We start from the raw sequence: 22,171 nt of genomic DNA on the forward strand, positions 1-22,171 counted from the left end.
AGGCTTCTGTATGGAAGCTCAATATCCCAAGATAGCAAAAATTTGGTATACTGTCCCCAAACAGGAGGGTAGCAAATTTAGGCTCTCTTCTAAATCACATGTGTAATATGAGTGCCTTCACAGCTTCTCCCCAAAGTGCTACTTATGTTTCCCAAGGTTTTTTCTATTTAAACCTATTTAGTTTTAGGCCTCTTTTTTGGATATGTGGTAACAGAAACCTCCTTCATCTAAAGTGATTCTCCTCTAAGCTCACGGAGACCAGACCAGGTGAATGTAGGTGAGAAAATCAAGATGGTAACTCTCTGTATTAACCCCACCAGACACCGTATTTTAGAAGAGTTTATGCTCCAGGATGGATTTATATCTAGAATGCAGTGTGAAAGGTAAAATGTTTAGAGGGCAGATGCAATTGTGGCAAGTGACCTGCCAGTAAAGTAGGTGTAGCCGCAGAGGCTGGCATAGGTCTATCCTTTATGGTGCTTTCTCCCTGTGGACACATTAGGCTAATATTTTGTCTTGTCTTTTTCTTTTTTCTTCTATTCAGAGCTCTTTGCTTTAAGAAGTTAAATGACAAACACCTTCAGCTTTATAATCTCCTACCCACACCATCTCACATAGCTCACATATCCATCTCTCAGCCTCCATCTACACTCAGCTAAGGGCATGAAACTGACCTAGTGCCTGTGTTCTAGACCATTTCTGAGGTCTCTTACCTACCCAGGGAGACAGTGCTTCAGCACTGTCCTCCATGCCTTCAGCAGCCCCCTCATCGCTAATGTACACACCCATTCCTTCGGCCACCCCACTTCCACCCCTGGCACAGAGGTCATGTGCTGCTTATGTCTAAAGGGATTCCCTATATTTAACTGCCTCAGTGACCTAATCTATTCTCATGTGCCAGATGTTAAGATGAAGGAGGAATACAACATGGACTCAAGCCTCAGCCATTTAAATATGTTTTCACTGGGGCTCACTTTTCTCGGATGGTATTTATTACCAGATTGGCAAACCTAAGTCCTTAGGTATACAGGAAGTATGCATATTTTTATAAAACAATTGTATGTCCTCCTTATACTTTGCTGTGTTAATATTTGCCTCTAACAATTTGCAGCTGTTTCACCTTTTCCTCATTTGTCTCTTAGTCGAAGGCCTTGTTGGAGGGGACAGAGCACAGGAACAGCCTTGACAGTCTGTAATTATTGTAAAAATATTTTAATAGCATATAAATAAGTATATCCCTTTTATTTTGAAAAAAATCAGACACTGCCTTTTGTGTGTTTGCTGCCTGTGGCACCCTTTTTTAAAGACTGTTACATATTAAAATAGTGTACATATATATAAATATTACCTCTTTTGCTGTACAGTTGTGATAGACCAGACTGAAGATTTTATTTTTTGTGTGCTTTTTATAAAAAAAAAAATTAACACACTAAAGAAAATCTTGCTGATGTGATTGTAATGTACCTATGTAACTTATTTACTTTTGAATGTCCTTCTGTATCTTTAAACCTTTTATTAAATAAGGTTTTAAAAATTCAGAGTTGAATGCTGTGTACCTTTGGGGGAGATTTTTCACCATCTGGCATCTGGGACTGACGTAAGTAGGCCTTGTTTTGCTTGCAAGGGATTACTCAACATTTTTGAACCATAAGGATTCTGTTTTATCAGCCCATTGTCAGTGATGCCAGGACAAGGAAAATAACACACTAGAGTTTACCTGGCTACAAAGGTTACTGGATAGATCTAGATATTTTAACAAAATTTGACAAAAGTCTCAACTCATTGTCTCACACAAAAACAAGGCCCATTTCCAACGTTTTAGTTTCATTGGGATGAAATTTGGCGGGTGCAGAGTGCGATCAGTTGGTACAGGGTATTTTCTTTCAGAGCTTTGAACTCATTGAACGAGCGACGTGAGTAGACAAGTCTGCCTTGATGGACGCATATTATTTTAAATTCACTCCAGAATTGTTACTTTTTTACTTTTTAATACAGTTCTTTGCATTAAAAAATATCTAGAAGATGTGAAAAAGAAAATGCGCCATTAGAGAAATTAACGCTGGGAGCCCCTTGTTGGCACTATGGCAACCGCTCGCCCCCACGGACGGCCGGAGTGCGCGAGCCCCGCGTCGTCTGGGCCACCGTTGCCGTAGCTACGCTCGCGCAGGCTCGGCCGCGGGGGTGGGGCGGGGCGGGGCGAGGTGTCTTCCGCTCGCCCGCCGGCCCGCCTCCACTGCGGCAGTAACGCGTTGGCTGGCTGCTGGTTTGAGCCGCCTGCCGCCGCGGTGCGCTAGCCTTCTGCAGCCCGCCGCAGCACGGGCACGCGGCCGCTCCAGCCCGCCTTCGCCTCCGCTGCCTTTAGCCTCGCTTCCATATCCTTCCCACGCCTCCGCTGCCTGTGTTCTGGGTCTTCGGCCGTCCTCGCCGCCTAGAGGAGTTCTTGCGTCAGTGAAGAAGCCGCTCTCCTGCTGGCCCCGCCGCGGACGCTGCGACCCCAGGCCAGTCTCTCCCTCCGGGGGCTGCACAGTTCTCGTCTGCAGAGAAGCGGCTCTTCGCCGGCCTGAAAGCCGGGCTCCGACCGCGAAAGCCGGGTCGAAGCCGGGAGCAGTGAGTTCCCGGCGCCCGGGCTGGGGAAACGAGGCGGCCACGCCCCGCGATCACAGCCGGGCGGCCTCTCCGGGGCGGATTGCTCCTGCCTGCGCCACCCACCCTCGCTCCTCGCCAGTTCTCTGCTCTGAGACATCCTGCTTGCAGGTGGAGGACCCGGCCTGCTGACCCCGACCAGAGTCGCAAGATGGCGATGGCCGAGTGACTGGTTTGAGCATCCCCGATGCTTCGCTCCGAGAACGCGAAGGACTGACTTAAGGGGGCAGCGAAAGAATGAGAGCAGGGCGCTGGTGTTCTCTGTCAGTCGTGATTGCGTGAAGCTTGCCTCCCTTGGGCATATTGGGTCGGGGGGAGGGGAGTGTCCGCTGTTGTCCTAAATCCTAGAGCACCCGGAGCCACAGTCTAATCCGTATTTGTAGAATTGGGACCCTTTATAAGTTGGTTGGGACAATGGCGATGACACTGTTGGAAGACTGGTGTAGAGGGATGGATGTGAACTCCCAGAGAGCCCTGCTGGTCTGGGGGATCCCAGTGAACTGTGATGAGGCTGAAATCGAAGAGACTCTCCAGGCTGCGATGCCCCAGGTGCCCTATCGAGTGCTTGGGAGAATGTTCTGGAGGGAAGAGAATGCCAAAGCAGCCTTGTTAGAGCTCACTGGCGCTGTGGATTACGCCGCGATCCCCAGGGAGATGCCAGGTAAAGGAGGGGTCTGGAAAGTAATCTTTAAGCCCCCGACTTCAGATGCTGAATTTTTAGAAAGGTTGCATCTCTTCCTAGCGAGAGAGGGGTGGACCGTGCAAGATGTTGCCCGTGTCCTTGGGCTTCAGAACCCCACTCCGGCCCCAGGCCCAGATATGCCAACAGAAATGCTAAACTATATTTTGGATAATGTTATTCAGCCTCTTGTTGAGTCTATATGGTATAAGAAGCTGACGCTGTTCTCCGGGAGGGACATCCCGGGGCCTGGGGAGGAGACCTTTGATCCCTGGCTGGAGCACACTAATGAGGTCATAGAGGAGTGGCAGGTGTCTGATGTAGAAAAGAGGCGGCGGTTGATGGAGAGTCTTAGAGGCCCTGCTGCTGATGTCATCCGCATCCTAAAGACCAACAACCCTGCGATTACCACCGCCGAATGCCTGAAGGCGCTTGAGCAGGTGTTTGGGAGTGTCGAGAGCTCTAGGGATGCTCAGGTCAGATTTCTGAACACTTACCAGAACCTGGGAGAAAAGTTATCTGCTTATGTCATTCGTCTGGAGCCTCTGCTGCAGAAGGTGGTGGAGAAGGGGGCCATAGATAAAGATAACGTGAACCAGGCCCGCCTGGAGCAGGTCATTGCCGGGGCCAACCACAGCGGGGCCATCCGAAGGCAGCTGTGGCTGACAGGGGCTGCGGAAGGGCCGGCGCCTAACCTCTTCCAGTTGCTGGTGCAGATCCGTGAGGAAGAGGCCAAGGAAGAGGAGAAGGAGGCTGAGGCCGCCCTCCTGCAGTTAGGCCTGGAGGGGCACTTCTGAGTCCCAGAAAAAGGGGCTTTGGTGCAGACCTAGATCACAGCTGCTTTCGCTCTCTGTGCTGTCCTACAGGCATGTCTCCTAGTAGTGAAGACTTAATTGTGTTTTTTCTCGGGGGAAGTCGGGCCTGAGTATTCATATAACAGTAAAACCATGCATCAGAGCACCAGTGATGCTGCGGTACAAGTGAGTCGTGCTAGCTAGCTACAATGCCCGGGAAAGGCTTGGACAAGAGTGCTCAGTGAAGCTGTCATCATCAGTTGTGAAAAACGTGAACTTGTGACACTTCCCATAGAGGTAATTAAGTATGAAATTGCATGTTCAGATGTTTAGCGCAGGGCCTGGCTGACACAAGTTCAGTAAAAATGTGAACTGTTATTACGACAATCGTGAATAGTTTTTGTTTACTATAAATTGCTCCTGATTTATATTAATGGAAAGAAACGTGAATTGATTAGATATTATTATTCGACTTAACAGTGTAAATTTATTTTTCATCTTTAAACATCTGGATGAGTTTAACTGAAAAGTATTCTGAGTCTACAAAATGGGGTGTTAGAAAAACACTGCACTTATAGAGCTGTGTAAATCAGTTTTCCACTGTACAAGATACAGATATAAATTGCATGGGGAAGTTAATATGAACCAGTTACAGTATCTATTCCCCCATTTCAAATCTTTGACGAGTAGTTTACCTTGTTCATGCTGATTCTAAGTGTTCTAAATTCGAAGTTATCAAATACTTGTATATAAATAAAAATGTTTTAAAAGTTCTGTTGTCTTCTTGTTTTTAAGAAACATGTATTAAAAACTTTAGTGTAATTAAACTCTGTATTTCCTTTTCTTAGGATGACTTCCCCATGCCACTAAAAAAAAAAAAAAATCAAACTTCTATTATTTTACTTTAAGTTTATATCATACTATGTAAGTTTAAATTGCAATACCTTTTAATATATTTTGATTTTTGCCTGTTTTCTACAAGACAAATGTTAGAAGGCAAAATAGACATAAGTAAATATTAACTTACTGTAAAATACTAGAAAATCCTAAAATGGGGTTTGGGAGGTTATCTACAATGCTTTTTCTCACCCTTTAAGACCTTTTCCAGCTAAAAATGTTTTGCTGCAAGAATAACAACTCATCTGATACCTGTGTACGATTAATGTTTCTCATTTACAGCAGCCATGTTGTATCAGGATATAAAAAGGGAAATATGGCTTAAAAACATGTTTATTTGGTTGTAGAGATTCAGTGACTGAAGCGGTCCATCTTTTGAGATCTTACTAAATCCAGAAGTGATTAAATGAACATAAGAGTTCTGTGGGGTTTTTTCCTAGTAACAAGGCTTTAAATTTATAGCTGGTCTATGTAATAATCATAAAGTATAAATTTATTTATAGTGAATATTGGTATATGTTCTAACAGATTTTTCTGTACACTCATGTCCTTACTACCTGTATATCATGTCTGTTCCTCCCTCTCACTCTCTTCTCAACACACACGTCTCCACATCTTTGACCCCCACAAGCATGCCCCCATTCCCTGCCTTTACCACTCACGTAACTTCCTCCTCCCTTCTCACAGGCATGGCACTGGGTATACTCTCCTCACCTCTCACAATCCTGTCTTCACACATTCACTCTCTCCTTGCCCCCAACACTCCATCATAAACATACTCCATCTTCCCACCACGCACACAACATATATTACATTCATAACAAACAATGGATTCTTTATTTTTTTTCACCCGATATGTTATGGGCATCCTTCCATCTGTACGTAGGGATATACCTTCTTTTTATGGCTGTAGAAATGGTTGCATTTTAGGAGGGAGAGTCAACATCTAGTAGTCTTATTATATATAATAATTATATATATATCTGCATGTACATACGTATATAATACAACACATATATAGCATAAAACAATGTCAGGATTCTAGATGTCCACCCTTTGTTCTAGAAAACAATGTGCTATTGTAAATGTGCTATTTATGATGGGAATTAAGGTTTTCCCTTTACAGGCTCAAATTAAAATCTTTCCACTTTTTAAAGAACAGCAGCAAGAAAAACATTCTCACAGCCAAGGAACTGTAGAATAAAGAAGTAGAAACTGTACTATAGAAGTATTCTGTGACCAAAATTACATTTGACTGAGCACGGAATATGTGCTGGGAAAATGTGTAACATTACTGCTATTGCTGGGTTCTTCCTGTTGCTTGTGTATCAAAAAAGGGCTAGCCAACTTCAGGTCATTTCAGACCACAAATCAAGGTCCTACCAGCCAACTTTAACGTTGTACACATCTTGAAGTGAGGAGAGGACTAAGAATGGCCAAGTAACTTGCTGTTCTGGAAGTGTTCTTTCCAAGATCCTAGTCATTTGAAATGGTGCCCAGAGAACTTCTGGGGAAGACTTACAAACCTGAAATAGGAGATTATCATTGGTAGTAAACTACTGAAAAAAAATTTTAGCATAAAGAAATGTCAATCCCTCCCACTCTCTCTCATCCTCTCTCTGACACACAAGCCGTGTGGAATGTTATCCAAAGACTGAATTTCTTTAGAAATGAATATCATTGTAAGTTCACATAGTTAACTCTATATTAGCTAAAACCAATGGACATATAACCAAAAAAGATACACATTCATTTTTTTATAAAATAACACAATTTATTACTATTTTAAAACAAATCTCACAAAATAACATTCAGAAACAACATTTCTAAATAATTTAACATAATAAGTTTAGTCATAAAGTCATGCTACAAAATTCCTGCATATAAAAGTATTAATAGTATTAATAGATGTTAAAATGTTTTTCAGAATGGCCTTGGTTCTAGAAGCCAGATTCTGGAATGATGCTCGTGATCATGACTGGCACCCTGGGAGAAGTAGCTGGCTATCTGTATATTCTCTACGGCTACCAACTCACCAGTCTTGATGGGATGGATCCCTCTAGGCAATAGCACCTCAGAGGCAGGTACCCTTATGACCAAAGAAGCAGAGAACTTTCCACCCTTGTAACATGAGGCACAACTTAATCTAGCCAACATCTAAATTAATTTTTAAAATCTAGATATGGAAGAGATAACTCAAAAAGTTTCTATTTGGAGTAGAAGAGTTCTACCTGACATCCCCTAGAGGGATGACTGCTGATGTAGCAGACATGGAAGATGACACCAAGTAGGGAAATAGGGAAATCCTGACCCTGTTTACATCAACAGATGACTACTGCTCAGGTGGGCTTAGAACGAGCAAGGATGAGGTCTGATTCTCTAATATCCACATGCAGGCTACTCAACTGTACTTATCTGTCCTTTAGGAGTACTTTCCACCTACATCCAGTTCATCATTTTAAAGTGCAAATCTACTGAAAAATAGTTTACTCTCCCCTATTCCCCTGTTAAATTTGCTAGATGGTAATTTGGTTGGCTGGTTCTCCTCTAACCTGCCCAATATGGGAAACTAGAATCCAGTTATGACTTTTCCAAGTGTCAAGTGAAAATTTATCTTAGGTCTGAAAAAGGTAAGACTCAGTCTTGTTTTTCTTTTCAATATTCCTTCTTTGCAGTCACTGGTTTTTAAAAAGGCAGGAATAGAGATACAGATGTGGGATTTCTAAAAGTTCAGTGATTTAAAAAAAAACATACCCTTAATTTTCTTATTGCACTTATTTTATAGTTTGAAAAAAAAAACCCCATGCTAAAGTGAAGATAAAGGAATATGGTTAAGTTAGCTGTGTCAGAAGCACCAACTCCACTACACTGAATCTTCTTTTATATTTATTTACAGACACGTTAAGCAGCCCAAATAAAGAAAATGTCTGCCAAAGGAATTAATTTCTGGTAGAGGATAACTTTCAATTTAGCAGTTAGTTTTCTCCTCCCTTTACCAACACATACGTAAGGTCTTTGTGAACTGACAGTCAGACTGCAGTTAGACACTAACTACTCATGACTGATGCTTTAACACTTCCCCCTAGTTTTTAAAAGATAATAATTAAATCCAACCTTTCTAGGACCTACACTTCCCATTTAGCCGTAAAAAAATCCAGGTGGAAGATCCTGGGTCACGGAGACAACTACCTTCAACTCCACTTACACATCACCAACTCTGAGAACAAGTCAACAGTTAAGATTCATTTCTTACTCCTCCTTATTCTACTTCAGACCACTGAAGAAGTATCAGAAGACGCATCTAGTCAAGATAAAATTTCTCTTTCTACACAGGAACCACATTTAAGTGTCTTATATCACCTCTATTTGTGGAATAGATCCAGTAACCATGCCAACGTTATCGGCCAGTTATCATGACCAGACATGCTTCTGATCACATACAAAATCAGTGTCTACACCAGCTAACTTTCATATATGATTACCAAGTTTTATACAACATTTTTCTGTATTTAATGATTGCTACAGTCTGCAAAATTTGTGCATTATTGGACAATGAATGCTTACAGGATGAACATTTAAAGAATAATGTACACTCCATTTTCTAAAGTACATTCAAAATGTTAAACTTTAGAGACAAAGCAAAATCTATCATAAAGTTGGATTCTGTTGATAGTAAGAGAGAGGTAGGTTAATAATTACTGTCCTAAGGTAAGCAAGAATGCTAAATAATAAAAATTGAGACGCTGCTGAAAACATAAGTTGAACCCTTCCAGCCCTGAGTTTCTAGTGTTATGTAAAAATTATTAAAATGAGCATTACAAATGAAAACACCAGTGACCACTTCCTTCCATCCATGATTATTAAATACATCACCTTCTTTCCATACAATAACTCAGGTGGCACATGGCTAGAGAGTGAAAATAAATGGACCCTGGACAAAAGGAATGTTGCTATAAAGAACTGGTTCTTAACCAGGGGCCAATTTGTTCCCAGCCCTCTGCCCCAGAGGACAGATGGCAATGTCTGAAGACATTTCTGGCTATCACAATTTGGGAGAGGGTTCTAGTGGCATCTAGTGAGTAAAAGCCAGAGATGCTGCTAAAACATCCTATACTACACAGGACAGCCCCCAACAACATTATCCAACCTCAAATGTTAACAGTGCCAAGGTTGAGAAACTCTGGTTTAAAGGAACGAACTCCTATTAACAGAGAACATGAAAACCATACAAGACCTGATTAGGTAATACAGATATAAGCTTAGAGTTAGGGAACATAGGAAAGTTGAATTCCTTGATAAACTAAATAAAATTCCCTGTGAAAAATTAAAATACTGTACTGATTCTATCATTATGAAAATAGAAGAAATTTAATGATCCACTAAAATGGCATAATGCTTTAAACAAAGAGCACAGACTCCATTCCAAGTAGGTCAAATACCTAATCCAAGAAGCATAAACCAAAAGCATTTAATATCAGCTAAATCTGCAGCAGTAAAGGATGATTTGAGGAATGATTTGAGAGAATATTCTGAACTTCTTCATGTACCTTATCTTCCATTATCGGGTGACATGGATTCTGGCTTTAATTCCAAGAAAAGGATGCACAGAAGTCATTCAAATATCTGTTGAGTGGGACTTAATTATGAAATTTGTGTGAAATGGACACAGAAAAGTACCTTACACTTCTCTGAGAATTACCAATGATGAAAAGACATTAAGAAACAAGGAGAGACAGAGAGATTAGATTCTATATTACAGAATTCGGAAAAACCAAATACCAATACTGTAAGTCATTTTATAAACAAATTCAATATGAAGTCATTCATTCCCTATTATATTCACTTTCAGAGTAACTTTTAGAAAATATATCCATACATAGCAATATGGCTTCAAGTTTACCTACTAGATGAAGTGCAAAGTACAAGAAAAGAAGATCGTCTTCCCTCTTAGCTTATGGGCCTTAAATATTACCAAGGGGAATTCTCATTGCCTATGGTTCACAAAAGACATACCCAAAGGCTTTGAATGTATAAGCCAGTCAAAGTAAATATTTCTTCCCATAAGATTGTAAGGAAGAGCTAAAAGGAAGCTAAAAAAGTGTTGGAATTTTATTTATAATTGATTGTCAAAGCAGTGGTCCCTTTTGATCAGAGTGACTCAGAGAAATTATGTAATTCCTACTTAAATGACAGCTAAAAACTTCTGAAAGCCAGGACTACTTACGCAATCTTTTTTTTTTTTTTTTTTTTTTTTTTTTAAATGACTGTCCCCTCTTTGACTGGCTTTACACAAGTAAATGGAGAAATAAGAATCAACAGTCTCTGGTTGAGGGACTTTAGGCACAATTTGGCAGAGGGCTTGACTTTTTTCTTGCAGTCTATCAGTGATTCAGTCACAGCCTGCTACGGACTTCATCTGGTTACTGACTACCATTATCTTGTATTTTCCAAAAACAATTTTTTTCTTATATGATAAATTCTAAGCTCTCCATGCAACTATTGCTTTGCAATTTTAAGGTTAAGTTGCCTGCAGTGCTTCACAGAAGAAGCAGTCCTCAAAACTACTGCTATTTGCCTGGGATTCCATAATGAAATCTCTCTTTTCTCTCCACAACCATTTACATAATTCATTTTAAGAGCTGTTTAACTTTAAACTTTTCAAAAATATATTTTGAAATACTAAATTCCGCTTATTGAAAGGTACTGAACCCAGTCTTTACGTTCTATACCCTTATAACAATCACTTCTCCCAACATGAGGGTCAATAGACCGAAGTTATTAGGGCAGATTTTGACAAAAATGAATGGCCAACATTTAGGCTTGGAATTAAAATATAACTACTGCTTTTATGTATTTCCTTATCTAACATATAAGAAACTATAAACCAAAAAGTGTGCCTAAGATCAGGTTCACATTATATGTGTAATAAGATTAAAGTATTAGTCAGAGGAGTGATGATGACAGTCATTTTAACCACTGACCTGAATCATGGAATGACTGGCTGACTATGCACAGGACTTGAGTGACCATGCAGGTAAACACAACCTAAATTCCAGTTGACAATGCACACATCTTGGGGACAACAAATAAGTAAATATAACATGGGCTATAAGGCCTCCAAGATATTAATTTTTTCCTTTTATCACCATAGCTTTTCCGATTGGACTTTACAGTCTTGATTCTAGGGCTGCTGCTGCATTTCTAAGAGGAACTCTTCCCATACCAAAGGCTTGACACATTTGTGCTTCTGAGTTATAAAGAGACAGACTTTTAGGAAGGATGGCCTATGATCTAAAAGTTAAATATAAATATTCAAATGCCTGGCCTAAAAAAAAAAAAAACTAAACTAACTAAAGAACCATATTTGTTCCTTTGTTATTAAAAATGACTGGTCTATAAAGGTTTCAGTAGATGGGGCCAGATAGTACATAACTGGGACTGAAGACAAAAATTAGAAATTTGTAGTTTCTAAAAAGAAAACTACAATATTTAAAGTTGGGGTTACCATTTTGGGGGAGAAATACTGGATAGGTTAAGAGAAAAAAAGAGATACGTTTTATCTTAAGAACCATTTGCCCCACACAGAATCTTTAAAATAGACAACTTATCTGTAGTTCTTATGAGATTTAAATAAGTTAACACAAAATGGAAAATGTGGTGTTAGTTATCTTCTTCCTCATCCTCTTTAATTACTGGAGTACCTAAAATGAAAAAGAAAATTATTTCTGGTCATTCTCAACAGATTGTTAAATTCTAAATGAAAATAGTTTTCTGTTAACCTGAGGAGCTCTGACATGCTGTGACATGTGCCACAATAAAAATAATTTCACAAAATAATCTCTTTAATTTCAAATTATCCAAAGGAGCCTCTCAGGAGAATCTGCAAATGGATTAATATAAGTAATTATGAACTCCTCAAATGCAGAGTTGCAAATAAAAACGCCCTCAGGTACTAGGCAGAAAAATAAAGCCCTATACAAACTTTGTATGATAAACATAAGCACAATAAAATAGGCAATCTCAGTATTGAATTTTTATGTTACTCTGCCAAATATTAAACATTGGGGATAAAATGGAAAAAAAAAAAAAGAACAAAAGCACAGAAAACAAAATACATTTGCAGGCTTTCACTGGGCCAAGAGCCACCCATTTCTGAGCTCTGGCATTTGAAGTGTGTCCACAGCCTGACCCTAGTCAACTATGCAGTCTTAACTCTACAGTCAGTCCCCCTCCACTTCAGCCAAACTGATCAACTCACTGTCTCCCAAACTAATCTTGCAAACTCCCATGTCTGGACTCTTGGTTAACAAAATTCCTCCATTTTGGATGCCCTCCCCAACATTCCTTTCATCTAAGCTCTACCCTTAATTAGAACCAACTCCAGCGCCTCTTCCTGTGTAATTCTTCCTAAATGAACATTTATGTTCTTTATGGTAGTGAGCAGTTTTACCTCTCTGTAATCCCTACAGCATCTGTGGGGGAAGAGCGAGTATTTTATTGAAGTATAACATACATACAAAATACAAAAATTATAAGCATATAGATTGATAAATGTACACAAAGTGAACACATCTGGTAACCAGCACCGGATTAGGACATTATCAGAACCCCTAAAACTTCCTCGGGCCCTCTTCCAGTCACTATCTCACTATCCTACAACAGGTACATTCGCTCCTAATGTCTAACACTGTAGATTATTTTGTCTGACTTTGAAATTGATATGAATGGAATGATACAGCATGCACTCTGTGTCTGGCTTCTCTTGCTTGACATTATGTTTGTATGATTCATCTATATTGTGTGAGGTTACAGTTCATTCATCCTCATTGCTGTTTAATACTCCATAGTACAAATGTCATAATTTATTTATTTATTCTATTGTTGTTGGACATTTGGGTTGTTTTCAACTTATAGCTATTAAAATGGTGCTGCTTACAAATGGCCAATAGGCACATGAGAAAGTGCTCAATATTGCTAATTATCAGAGAAATGCAAATAAAACTATACCTCACACCAGTCAGAATGGCCATTATTAAAAAGTCCACAAATGATAAAAGCTGGAGAGGGTGCGGAGAAAAAGGGAACCCTCCTACACTGTTGGTAGGAATGTAGTTTGGTGCAGCTGTTATCGAAAACAGTATGGAGATTCCTCAAAAAACTAAAAATAGACTTACCATATGATCCAGCAATCCCACTCCTGGGCATTTATCCAGAGGGAACTTTAATTCGAAAAGATACATATACCCCAGTGTTCATAGCAGCACTATTTACAATAACCAAGACACAGAAACAACCTAAATGTCCACTGACAGATGACTGAATAAAGAAGATGTGGTTATATTTATACAATGGAATACTACTCAGTCATAAAAAATAATGCCATTTGCAGCAACATGGATGGACCTGGAGACTGTCATTCTAAGTGAAATAAGCCATAAAGAGAAAGAAAAATACCATATGATATCACTTATATATGGAATCTAAAAAATAGATAAATGAACTTATTTATAAAATAGAAACAGACTCACAGACAAAGAAAACAAACTTACGGTTACCGTTGGGGAAGGGGGTGGGAAGGGATAAACTGGGAATTTGAGATTTCCAGGTACTAACTACTATATATAAAATAGATAAACAGTAAGTTTATACAATACTGCAGGGAACTCTATTCAGTATCTTCTAGTAACCTACAATGAAAATGGATATGAAAACAAATATATGTATGTATGTGTATAACTGAACTATTATGCTATACATCAGAAATTGACCCAACATTGTAAACTGACTATAGTTCAATAAAAAAAAAAGTAAAAAAGAAAGAAAGAAAGAAAATCACCTACAAAACTTTTTCATACTCTCTAGACCTCCTTCATTCTCTCTCCAGATTCTGAAATATCCCTCCATGGGGATTCAGCCCCAGTTAAGAACAACCATCATAATAAGCTGGTGTGGATAAAAGGGTTGAATACTCAGCTGTAGATGGAGGTGGTAAGGGAGAGATGAAGAGATACAGAATAGGAAGGATAGAATGGCAGGGCAATAGGGGTAGGGAAGAGGGGAGAGAAGGGTTGAGGGACAAGGAAGCCTCAACCACAGACAACTAGGTCCTTTTATTTTGGATGTGAATATCAGTGTGAGTATGGTGATGAAGACAGAGGGAGAATATGCATTTGGTACATGGTATGATGATGATGATGATGATGATGATGTAGCTGGATATTACTATCTGTTTCTTCTAAGTATTTTCTTTTCTCCCCATTCAATGAAGCAGGCTAGTTGGCTCTGTGCATCATTGCTTCAGGAGCCATGTGGAAAGGAGAAACAGACCATCAGACTTACTGGCTTTTGTCTTTGAAAAAAGTGCAAGAAGATCACCGAGAAGACAGAGTTTGTGGGAAAATGTAGAATGATGTGAAAAGGAAGGAGGGGGATAATGATCTCCTCAGACTAGAAAGATATTGCCTTGGGCTGGCAGAAAGGAGGAAAGTCTATGGGTGCTAGAACAGTCAGATCCCTGGCCTGGCTTCCTGTGAGCACCACTGGGAGGAGGAAAGACCCAGAGAGGTCTGTGACTATTACCATTTCTAGTTTTTAGATGACAAAAGAACAAAGTTTGGTAAGATCAATGAACTAGCACAGTAACAAAAAAGCTATTAAGTGGTAGAACTGGGACTTGAACCCAGTCATTCGGGGATCTCTACTGACACTGACACCTATCTTAGATACTGGGTAGCAAAAATTAGGGGGGAGAGAACACTACAATTTTGACCTAATTTTGAAAACAACTGCTTACTATTTATGTGTAATTATTTTGTGTAATTAATTACGTGTAATTAATTTGCAAGACAGTCTCTTTGGGACTTGAGAATAAGTCCAGCTTTCCAATAAGCTTTTGGTTTAGGGATGATCTTATACCAATCTAAACATTCTAGAAGTTTTTCATCTCACCCTGGCCCAAACTTGAACCATAAAATTTCCTATGTACAGAAATGGCCTTGGAGACTAGAAACAACCTATCATTTTCTTTAGTTTTGCTCCCATTCGTGATTCTAGGTTACAAATTCAATTCTTACACCCAGAAAACATTTCCAAGCTGCCTCGGAGACACTCACCATCTAGCTTTTTCAGTTTGGGCACTCTCTTGGTAGCCTCTTCAATCCAGTTCCCCTCAGCAGAATGTTTCTCTTCCAAGGGATTGCCTACAAACACCAGGTCTTCCAGGCATGGCAGCTCTGCCAGCTTCACAAATTCAGCTATAAGTACAAAGAATGCATTCCACATTAAAATGGCAAGTTTTACTGTTATGATTTCAGGGGTTGAATTCCAATATCACTACCCCTCCGTTTGTCACTATTCAGAACAATTTGTTGTTTGAGATTCTGAAGGAAATAAGGGAAGTTCTACCATATGAAGTCATTCTCTGAAGACATTATGGAAAGGGAGGGAAAGGGAGACATACCTCGTCTACCTTTATGCTAGCCTAAGGAAGGGATAAGAAGAGGAAATGAGGTTCAGAATCAACTCAGTCTCCAGTGACAGGTCTTCTCTATGTTGTACTGCATCAGGACGGGCTAAGCTAAACTGCTTTTGTCTCTACTCAGTCCCTCATCTCCGGATTCTTAAAGCAACTCATTCAAGCTTCTATTGTAGAACTTATCACACAGTTTTATAATTATTAGCTTATAAACTAATCTCCCCTAAGATGTGAACTCCTTGAGGGCAGGGATAGTGTCCTATTCAAATAAGTATCTCAAGAGCCTGTCATAGTTCACGGTACATAATAGGGCTTTAAAATGCTGAACAGATAATGTAAATAAAAAGCAAAGCAATGTAGATGTTAAATAAGTCTTCCACCCAATAATTATTAAATTTAAACTGATTCTCTTTAGCCTTTGGACAATAATTTTTTTCACAATTAATAGTACCAGAATCTATTCAATTATAATCATTCTAAGTAAATATTTAAATGTAAATTTCAAGTGTTTAACTGAAATATAGGTACTCCTATAGCTATTTCTCTCTGTGCTTAGAAAGAAATGTCCCCATTTTGCATCTTGTTCCCTATTGGGCTATATTCTATAAGCAGGAGGTAGAAGGTTAGCAAAAAGCCAGCCTCAGCTTACCCCAGTCTTTCACCAGATTATTAGACATGTACAGAATCTTCAGTTTCTTCATTACATGGATCCCTTTCAACTTCTCAATAAAATTGTAGGAGATCCACAGTTCTTCTAACGTGTCTCCTACTGCTTCCTGAAAAAGAAAGCAATTTGATTAACATGATTTTTTTTTGTTGGGGAGGGGGAGATAAAAAAACTAACCAACACAGGTACTGGGGATTGAACCCAGGACCTTATGCATGCTAAGCATGGACTCTACCACTGAGCTACACCTTCCCGCTCTAAATGCTCATTTGAAAGCTTTTCCTTCCATCACCTTCCTTATAAGCATAAAGACAATGGTTTTTAGAGAGAACTGAGATCCACCTGTCCAATGGCAGGATTGCTAAAGACTGTGTGGGAGTTTTTTCTTATTAAGAAAGCCAACTAGAATATTTTCTTCCTCTCTTCAAACTGATCTGAACTAAGAATAGGTACTGAAATCACCAAGAGAGGAAATAACAGCACTACCTTATCACTTTAGATATAATCAATGGTGGTACAAAGATTCTTCCTTCTTTCATAGACAAAAGAGAAAATATAGTAATTATTTCTTCTTTAAAACAACAACAACAACAAACTAGGTAGAATCAATTCAATGCTCAACCCCCTCTTAACCCAAAAGAACTTACCACATTATATCCACATGGTAATGCCTAGAATGTAGGGCCCAGGTCTATGTCCTGGTAACTGACCTTTCAAAGACTACAGAGAATAAATGTACCCTGGATAAAGATCCTTAATGCGTTTTCCATACTGGTGGAGACAAGGGGAAAAGCCGAGAATGGAGTGGCCTGAGTTAGTTGTGTGTGTCATCTCAAGTCCCACAAGTCATCTTAGTTTCAACTTTCTGAGTAGAAAAATAAGCTTCAAATTAAAAGAAATTTTTATAACAGTCCATCCGGGCACTTTTATATCAGAACTTTGTGATTTAACCAACCCCTTCAGCTAGTATTCTGATATCTTCTCTCAAAAGATATAATTAGTATGTCACACATATCTTTTGGAAGAGGGGAATCGGTCTTCAGATAATTTAAACTTTATTGCACACATTTTCATTGTACTGCATCTCTATCCATCTCATGTCTTCAATTTAGAAAGTGTGAGGTAGCAGAAAAAATTAGTGATTACATACTAATTAGAAAATGTAGGCTCAATTCTGGGTTCTGCCACTTATTTAGTGTCATTTTACAAGTGCAGACGAAGACTCTAGGTCAATTTTCACAAAGCCAATTTGATCAATTCACCAAATGGTCAATGTGTTAAATTTATTCTTTTCCTGATTTACTGAGAAATTGTTTACTTACAAATTATAGCAATTCATTTTAAATATGATAGGACAGAATACGATAGAAATCACTTTAGATAGGATAACTTCTGAAGGTATGTCCTGCTTTGTTTACTCTTTTAAATTGCTAATTCAGTTTCAGCTTAGTTTTCAGCCATTTGGATGCAGCTGTTTGGCCATAACCAAATATCAGTGCATTGGGGCACTTTACTTGAGAATATAACTTTGCAGAAGGAGAATTTCTTATTGATTTACAAATGTTGGATAGATTTTGGATGTCCAGGGCACAGTTCTGTCTTTCAATACATTTTTAATCTATTCCATTGTCTTTTGTACTTCTCTAAATATAAGGATTCACTCATCAACTCAGTTAGGATTACTATTTTTCTGTGTTTTAATCATTTGAGAAGTTATCAGTGTCTAAAATATGAAACTGACATTGTACAAAAATGGACTGACAAATCCAACAGCTGGGATAAAACAGCTGCAGTAAAATTAACACTAAATAAAACCTTAAAGAAAAGTTCAAAAGGTGTTGAAATCATTCTAAGCAACACAATTTTCTATATAGTTCTAAGTAGGTAATAAAGACAAGATTTTGGTGAAGCAATCTTGTGAATATTAATCAGTAAAACTTGGCTAAGTTTGTATCAATCAATTTCGTGAAATCTGTCATTCAATAAACTAGGTCTTTGGAGAACTGGACATCGAGTGAATAGGCATTTAGCAAATTGGCCTGCTTCCATGAGTGAACAAATAATTTCTTTTCTTAATTTCTGACTCTGAAATAAGGAGATAGCACCTCATACCCAGTAGGATGACTACTATCAAGTAAACAGAAAATAACAAGTATTGGCAAGGATATGGAGAAACTGGAATCCTTGTGCACTGTTGGTGTGAATGTAGAATGGTATAGATGCTATAAAAAACTGTGGCAGTTCCCTCAAAAATTAAAAACATATGAACCAGCAATCCTACTACTGGGCATATACCCAAAAGAATTGAAAGCAGGGTCAAAGAGATATTTGGATACCAATGTTCGTAGTAGCATTTTTATGCCAAAAGGCAGAAACAAGTAATTTGACAAATAAAAATTTTAAAACTCCATACAGCAATTATGAATAAAGTAAAAAGACAAATTAACAAACTAAAATAAAATACATTTAATAATTCTGAAAACTGTTTGCATTAAATTGCAGTGTGAAATCTTCAATCAGATTGCTTAGATTTGACCATGTCCTCCCCCTCTTCTTCCTCTTCCCTCCTGTACTTCTCTCCTTCACCATCTTCTTTGTTTGTTTGTTTCGCTATTCATTTGTAGATGAACACCTGGGTTGCTTCCATCTTTTGACTATTGTGAATAATGCTGCTACGAACATGACTGTACAAATATTTTGTTTGTATTTTTGGGGGGGAGATCATTTGTCTTTTTTTTTTTATTAATTTAAAGAGTAACACACAAGGTAACAACAATAACAAAAATCAAGCAATACAAACAAATATAAATTCTCTTTCTTACCCATGCCCTTTTCCCTTCCCCAGAGATAACAGCTATCACCAGAAATATTCTATGCATATATGTACATAAAATATCCACTTTGCTTCTTTTTACTTAATAATATATCTTGCAAATTATTCTGTTTCAGCACATATAGGTAATTCCTACCTCATTTTTTCCCCTTGATACATATTATTTATTTAGCTAGTTTACCACTGATAGACATTAGATTGCAGTCTTTTACACAAGCTATACTGCAATGAATATACTTGGTCCATCATCTTTGTTCATGTATGTGAGTATGAAAAATTCCTAATATAGAATAGCTGAGACAAAGTAAATACACACTGAGGACTGTGATAGCTATTGACAAACTGCCCATCTCAGTGATAGTGTTCAACAGTGCTTGGGCACTTTACACAACTATCTGAGCCTCAGTTTCTTTATCTTAAAATGAGGATTGAGGATTTTTTATCTTAAAATGAGAACATTATCTACTTGTTGTGAAAGTCAAATGAGATAATCCATGTAGAGTCTGCTACATAGTTCATAAATGTTAACTGCAACAACAATAATAGTAATAACATTCTCAATACTAGATAATTACTAGGAATACTGAAGAATGCCTAGATTTTAATAAGAAAAAGATAAAAGTAGTAAAAAATATGTCTGGTCAAATTAAAGAGGAAACATACATAACTAATAAATATATAAAAAGATGTTCAAAGTCACAATGAACTAAAGAATACAAATTAAAGCATAATACTCCATTTTTGTCTATCATATTGGCAGACATTAGAAGTAAGGATAATACTCAGGATGTTGGGGGTGGAGGGGATAATCCTCACCTATATACCACTGATGGAGTAGACACTGGCATAAGCATTGGGAGCAATCAGACAAAAATTTAAATGCACATAAATAACCTCAGCTTTTCTACTTTTAGGAATCTAGCCCATGTTAACACTCAAATAACTGCTGAAGGATATATGTGAAAAGATGTTTACTATAGCATGATTTGTAACAGCAAAAAAGAAAGAGAGACACCCCTTCCTCAAGAAAATATCTGGAAATAATCTAAATGCTCAGCAGTACAGGAATAGTTAAATACATTGCTGTATAGTGATACTGGAGAAAATCACACTATTAAAAAAGAATGCATTAAATCTGCATGTTTTGACATGGAAGGAGATTCCTGATATACTGTTGAAAGAAAAAACAGGAAAAATATGCCTGGTATAATATCAGTACAAACATACACATATAGGTAATTCCTACACACACACACACACACACACACATACACACACACACTCACACATGCATGCACATGCACACAGACAGATAACTGCTTATTTGTATGTGCACAGAAAAAAATTTAAAGTATACAAATATTTCTGTTACCTCATGGAGTTGGGGAGGCAGGTAGGGAGAGTAAAGATTTTCACAGTACATTCCACATATTTATGAACTGCTTATTTTTATAATTAACACATATTACTCTTAGAATTAAATATTTAACCTAATAGTTATTGTAATTAATAATAAAATATGTTGAATAACTCAACAAATATTTATAGAATGCCTGCTACACGTATCAAGCACTAATGTAGATGCTGATGAACAAAACTGACATGCTTATCAGGACTTGTGTGTGTCTCTGACAGAGAGAGGGAAAGAGAACAAACAAATAAGAAAGATGGGAAGAAATTATAGGTGGTAAGAGTTATTGCCTAGAGGAGTGCTTTAGGGACAGGGTAGCTGGGTCTCTTTTGAGGAGGTGACATCTGAGCTGAAGTATGAAAATTAAGAAGGAGTGAGTAGTATGGAAATCCAGGGTTGCAGAGTTTTTAAGGCAGGGGAAATAGCAAGTACAAAGGTCCTCAGGGGGGAATCAACTTGGTATGTTCAACAAAGAGAAAGAAGGCAAGTGGCTGCAGATTACCAACTAGAAAGACGAGTAATATGAAATGAGATCTGAAAAAAAAGCAGAGGCTGGCCAGATCATATATATAAATGGGCTTATAATGTACCTTAATAGTCAGTTTTCCTAAGGCATTTCAAATAAACTCCTTTCCTTCAATTTAACATTCCATGTTTCACATATTTGAGTAGTCATTTGTAACTTACATAGGCAGCTATTTAAATCATGCTATGAGGCTGATGAGTCCAGATGAAGAAATCATTTTGTATGTGAACCTATTCAAAGTCTAGCATCTGTATCCCTATGCAGATTTACTTTTCTTTAGTCTATGCATAAGTAGTAAAGCTTTTGGACTGATAAAATGTTGTTTTTGGTATATTTATAATATATATATACACACACATCCTGGAAAAAAAACCAACTGCTGGGTGTTATTGATAGGAGTCTATAGAAAGTAAAGAGATCTAAGTAAGTGATGGTTCAGCTAAATAATATCTTCATGAATGCCTTTAATCCTGTATTTATAATTTCTTTGTGGTTTTTATGTATATATTACATTTCATGGGAAAAATTATATACCATATTAATATTTGAGAACCTGGTGTTCTGTAAATACCTGGGAGAACAACAAACATCTAGTTTTGGTTCTAAAACTTCCAGGGTACGTTTATTTGCAAATTCTTCCTTTACAGATAACTCAAAGTAATGTTTAGCTTGAAGTATAATAAATTCTGAATTTTTATACTACAATTTAATATTTTATCCATCATGAATAATGTTCCTGTATTTGACACTTTTTATCATCTAAGGCTCAGAGAATGAAGAGAAGGCAAAATGTCTTTAAATTTACCAATCATTTAGAACATAAAAAAATTTTTTTACAGATAATTAGGATTTTACTCATCATATCTAGCTAGAAAGCAAACAATTCATCTACTGGTTATGGTTTTAGGGGAGAAAACTTCCTTTATTTAACCCCAGGATGTAATCTCTAAGAATTTCCAAGCATTTTATAAATTTATTAGTAACACTTTACGTGAGTAAATAGACATGTAGATGTGGGAATATTATTCAGATAATTCAAGATAATTCCATAATTGTACCTCTGAGCACTGACTACTGTTCAGGCATTTTGGCTGTTTCTGTAAATGGGGTGGATGGCCATTTTAGCCTGTCTGGTCTTGGGAGATTACTGTTGGGGAACATTGAAGTTTCAAACTCTTTGACCCCTATGACGCACAAGCTAGACTTACTGGGGGAGGGTGTGGAGGAGGCCAAAGTCACAAAATATT

At 38.0% G+C, this 22,171-nt stretch overlaps 3 protein-coding genes across 5 annotated transcripts in view; 2 read left to right on the plus strand and 1 right to left on the minus strand.

The window, feature by feature from the left end:
* The window catches only part of MIDEAS (mitotic deacetylase associated SANT domain protein), a 66,317-nt gene extending 64,779 nt beyond the window's left edge, over positions 1 to 1,538 (plus strand). For both annotated transcript variants that reach the window (XM_074365274.1, XM_074365273.1), the window contains exon 13: positions 1 to 1,538. This exon is cut by the window's left edge and continues 2,733 nt beyond it. The gene's annotated coding sequence lies outside the window, so the exon portion shown is untranslated.
* A 660-nt stretch (positions 1,539 to 2,198) lies between these two features.
* Positions 2,199 to 4,890, plus strand: PNMA1 (PNMA family member 1). The gene has a single exon (XM_010962619.3). It carries the CDS (start codon positions 3,058 to 3,060, stop codon positions 4,117 to 4,119), a length of 1,062 nt encoding a protein of 353 aa, XP_010960921.1. The 5' UTR covers positions 2,199 to 3,057; the 3' UTR covers positions 4,120 to 4,890.
* Positions 4,891 to 6,761: 1,871 nt separating this feature from the next.
* DNAL1 (dynein axonemal light chain 1) overlaps positions 6,762 to 22,171 on the minus strand; it is a 34,016-nt gene continuing 18,606 nt past the window's right edge. For both annotated transcript variants that reach the window (XM_010962607.3, XM_045522801.2), the window contains exons 6-8: positions 16,137 to 16,263; positions 15,126 to 15,266; positions 6,762 to 11,714 (exon numbers count right to left, since the gene is read on the minus strand). In XM_010962607.3, coding sequence (XP_010960909.1) covers positions 11,674 to 11,714; positions 15,126 to 15,266; positions 16,137 to 16,263 — 309 coding nt within the window. In that variant the 3' untranslated portion in view covers positions 6,762 to 11,673. The remainder of the gene's footprint in view (positions 11,715 to 15,125; positions 15,267 to 16,136; positions 16,264 to 22,171) is intronic.

This window comes from Camelus bactrianus, chromosome 6 (genome assembly GCF_048773025.1).
Source record: "Camelus bactrianus isolate YW-2024 breed Bactrian camel chromosome 6, ASM4877302v1, whole genome shotgun sequence".
In the NCBI taxonomy this organism is placed as follows: domain Eukaryota; kingdom Metazoa; phylum Chordata; class Mammalia; order Artiodactyla; family Camelidae; genus Camelus; species Camelus bactrianus.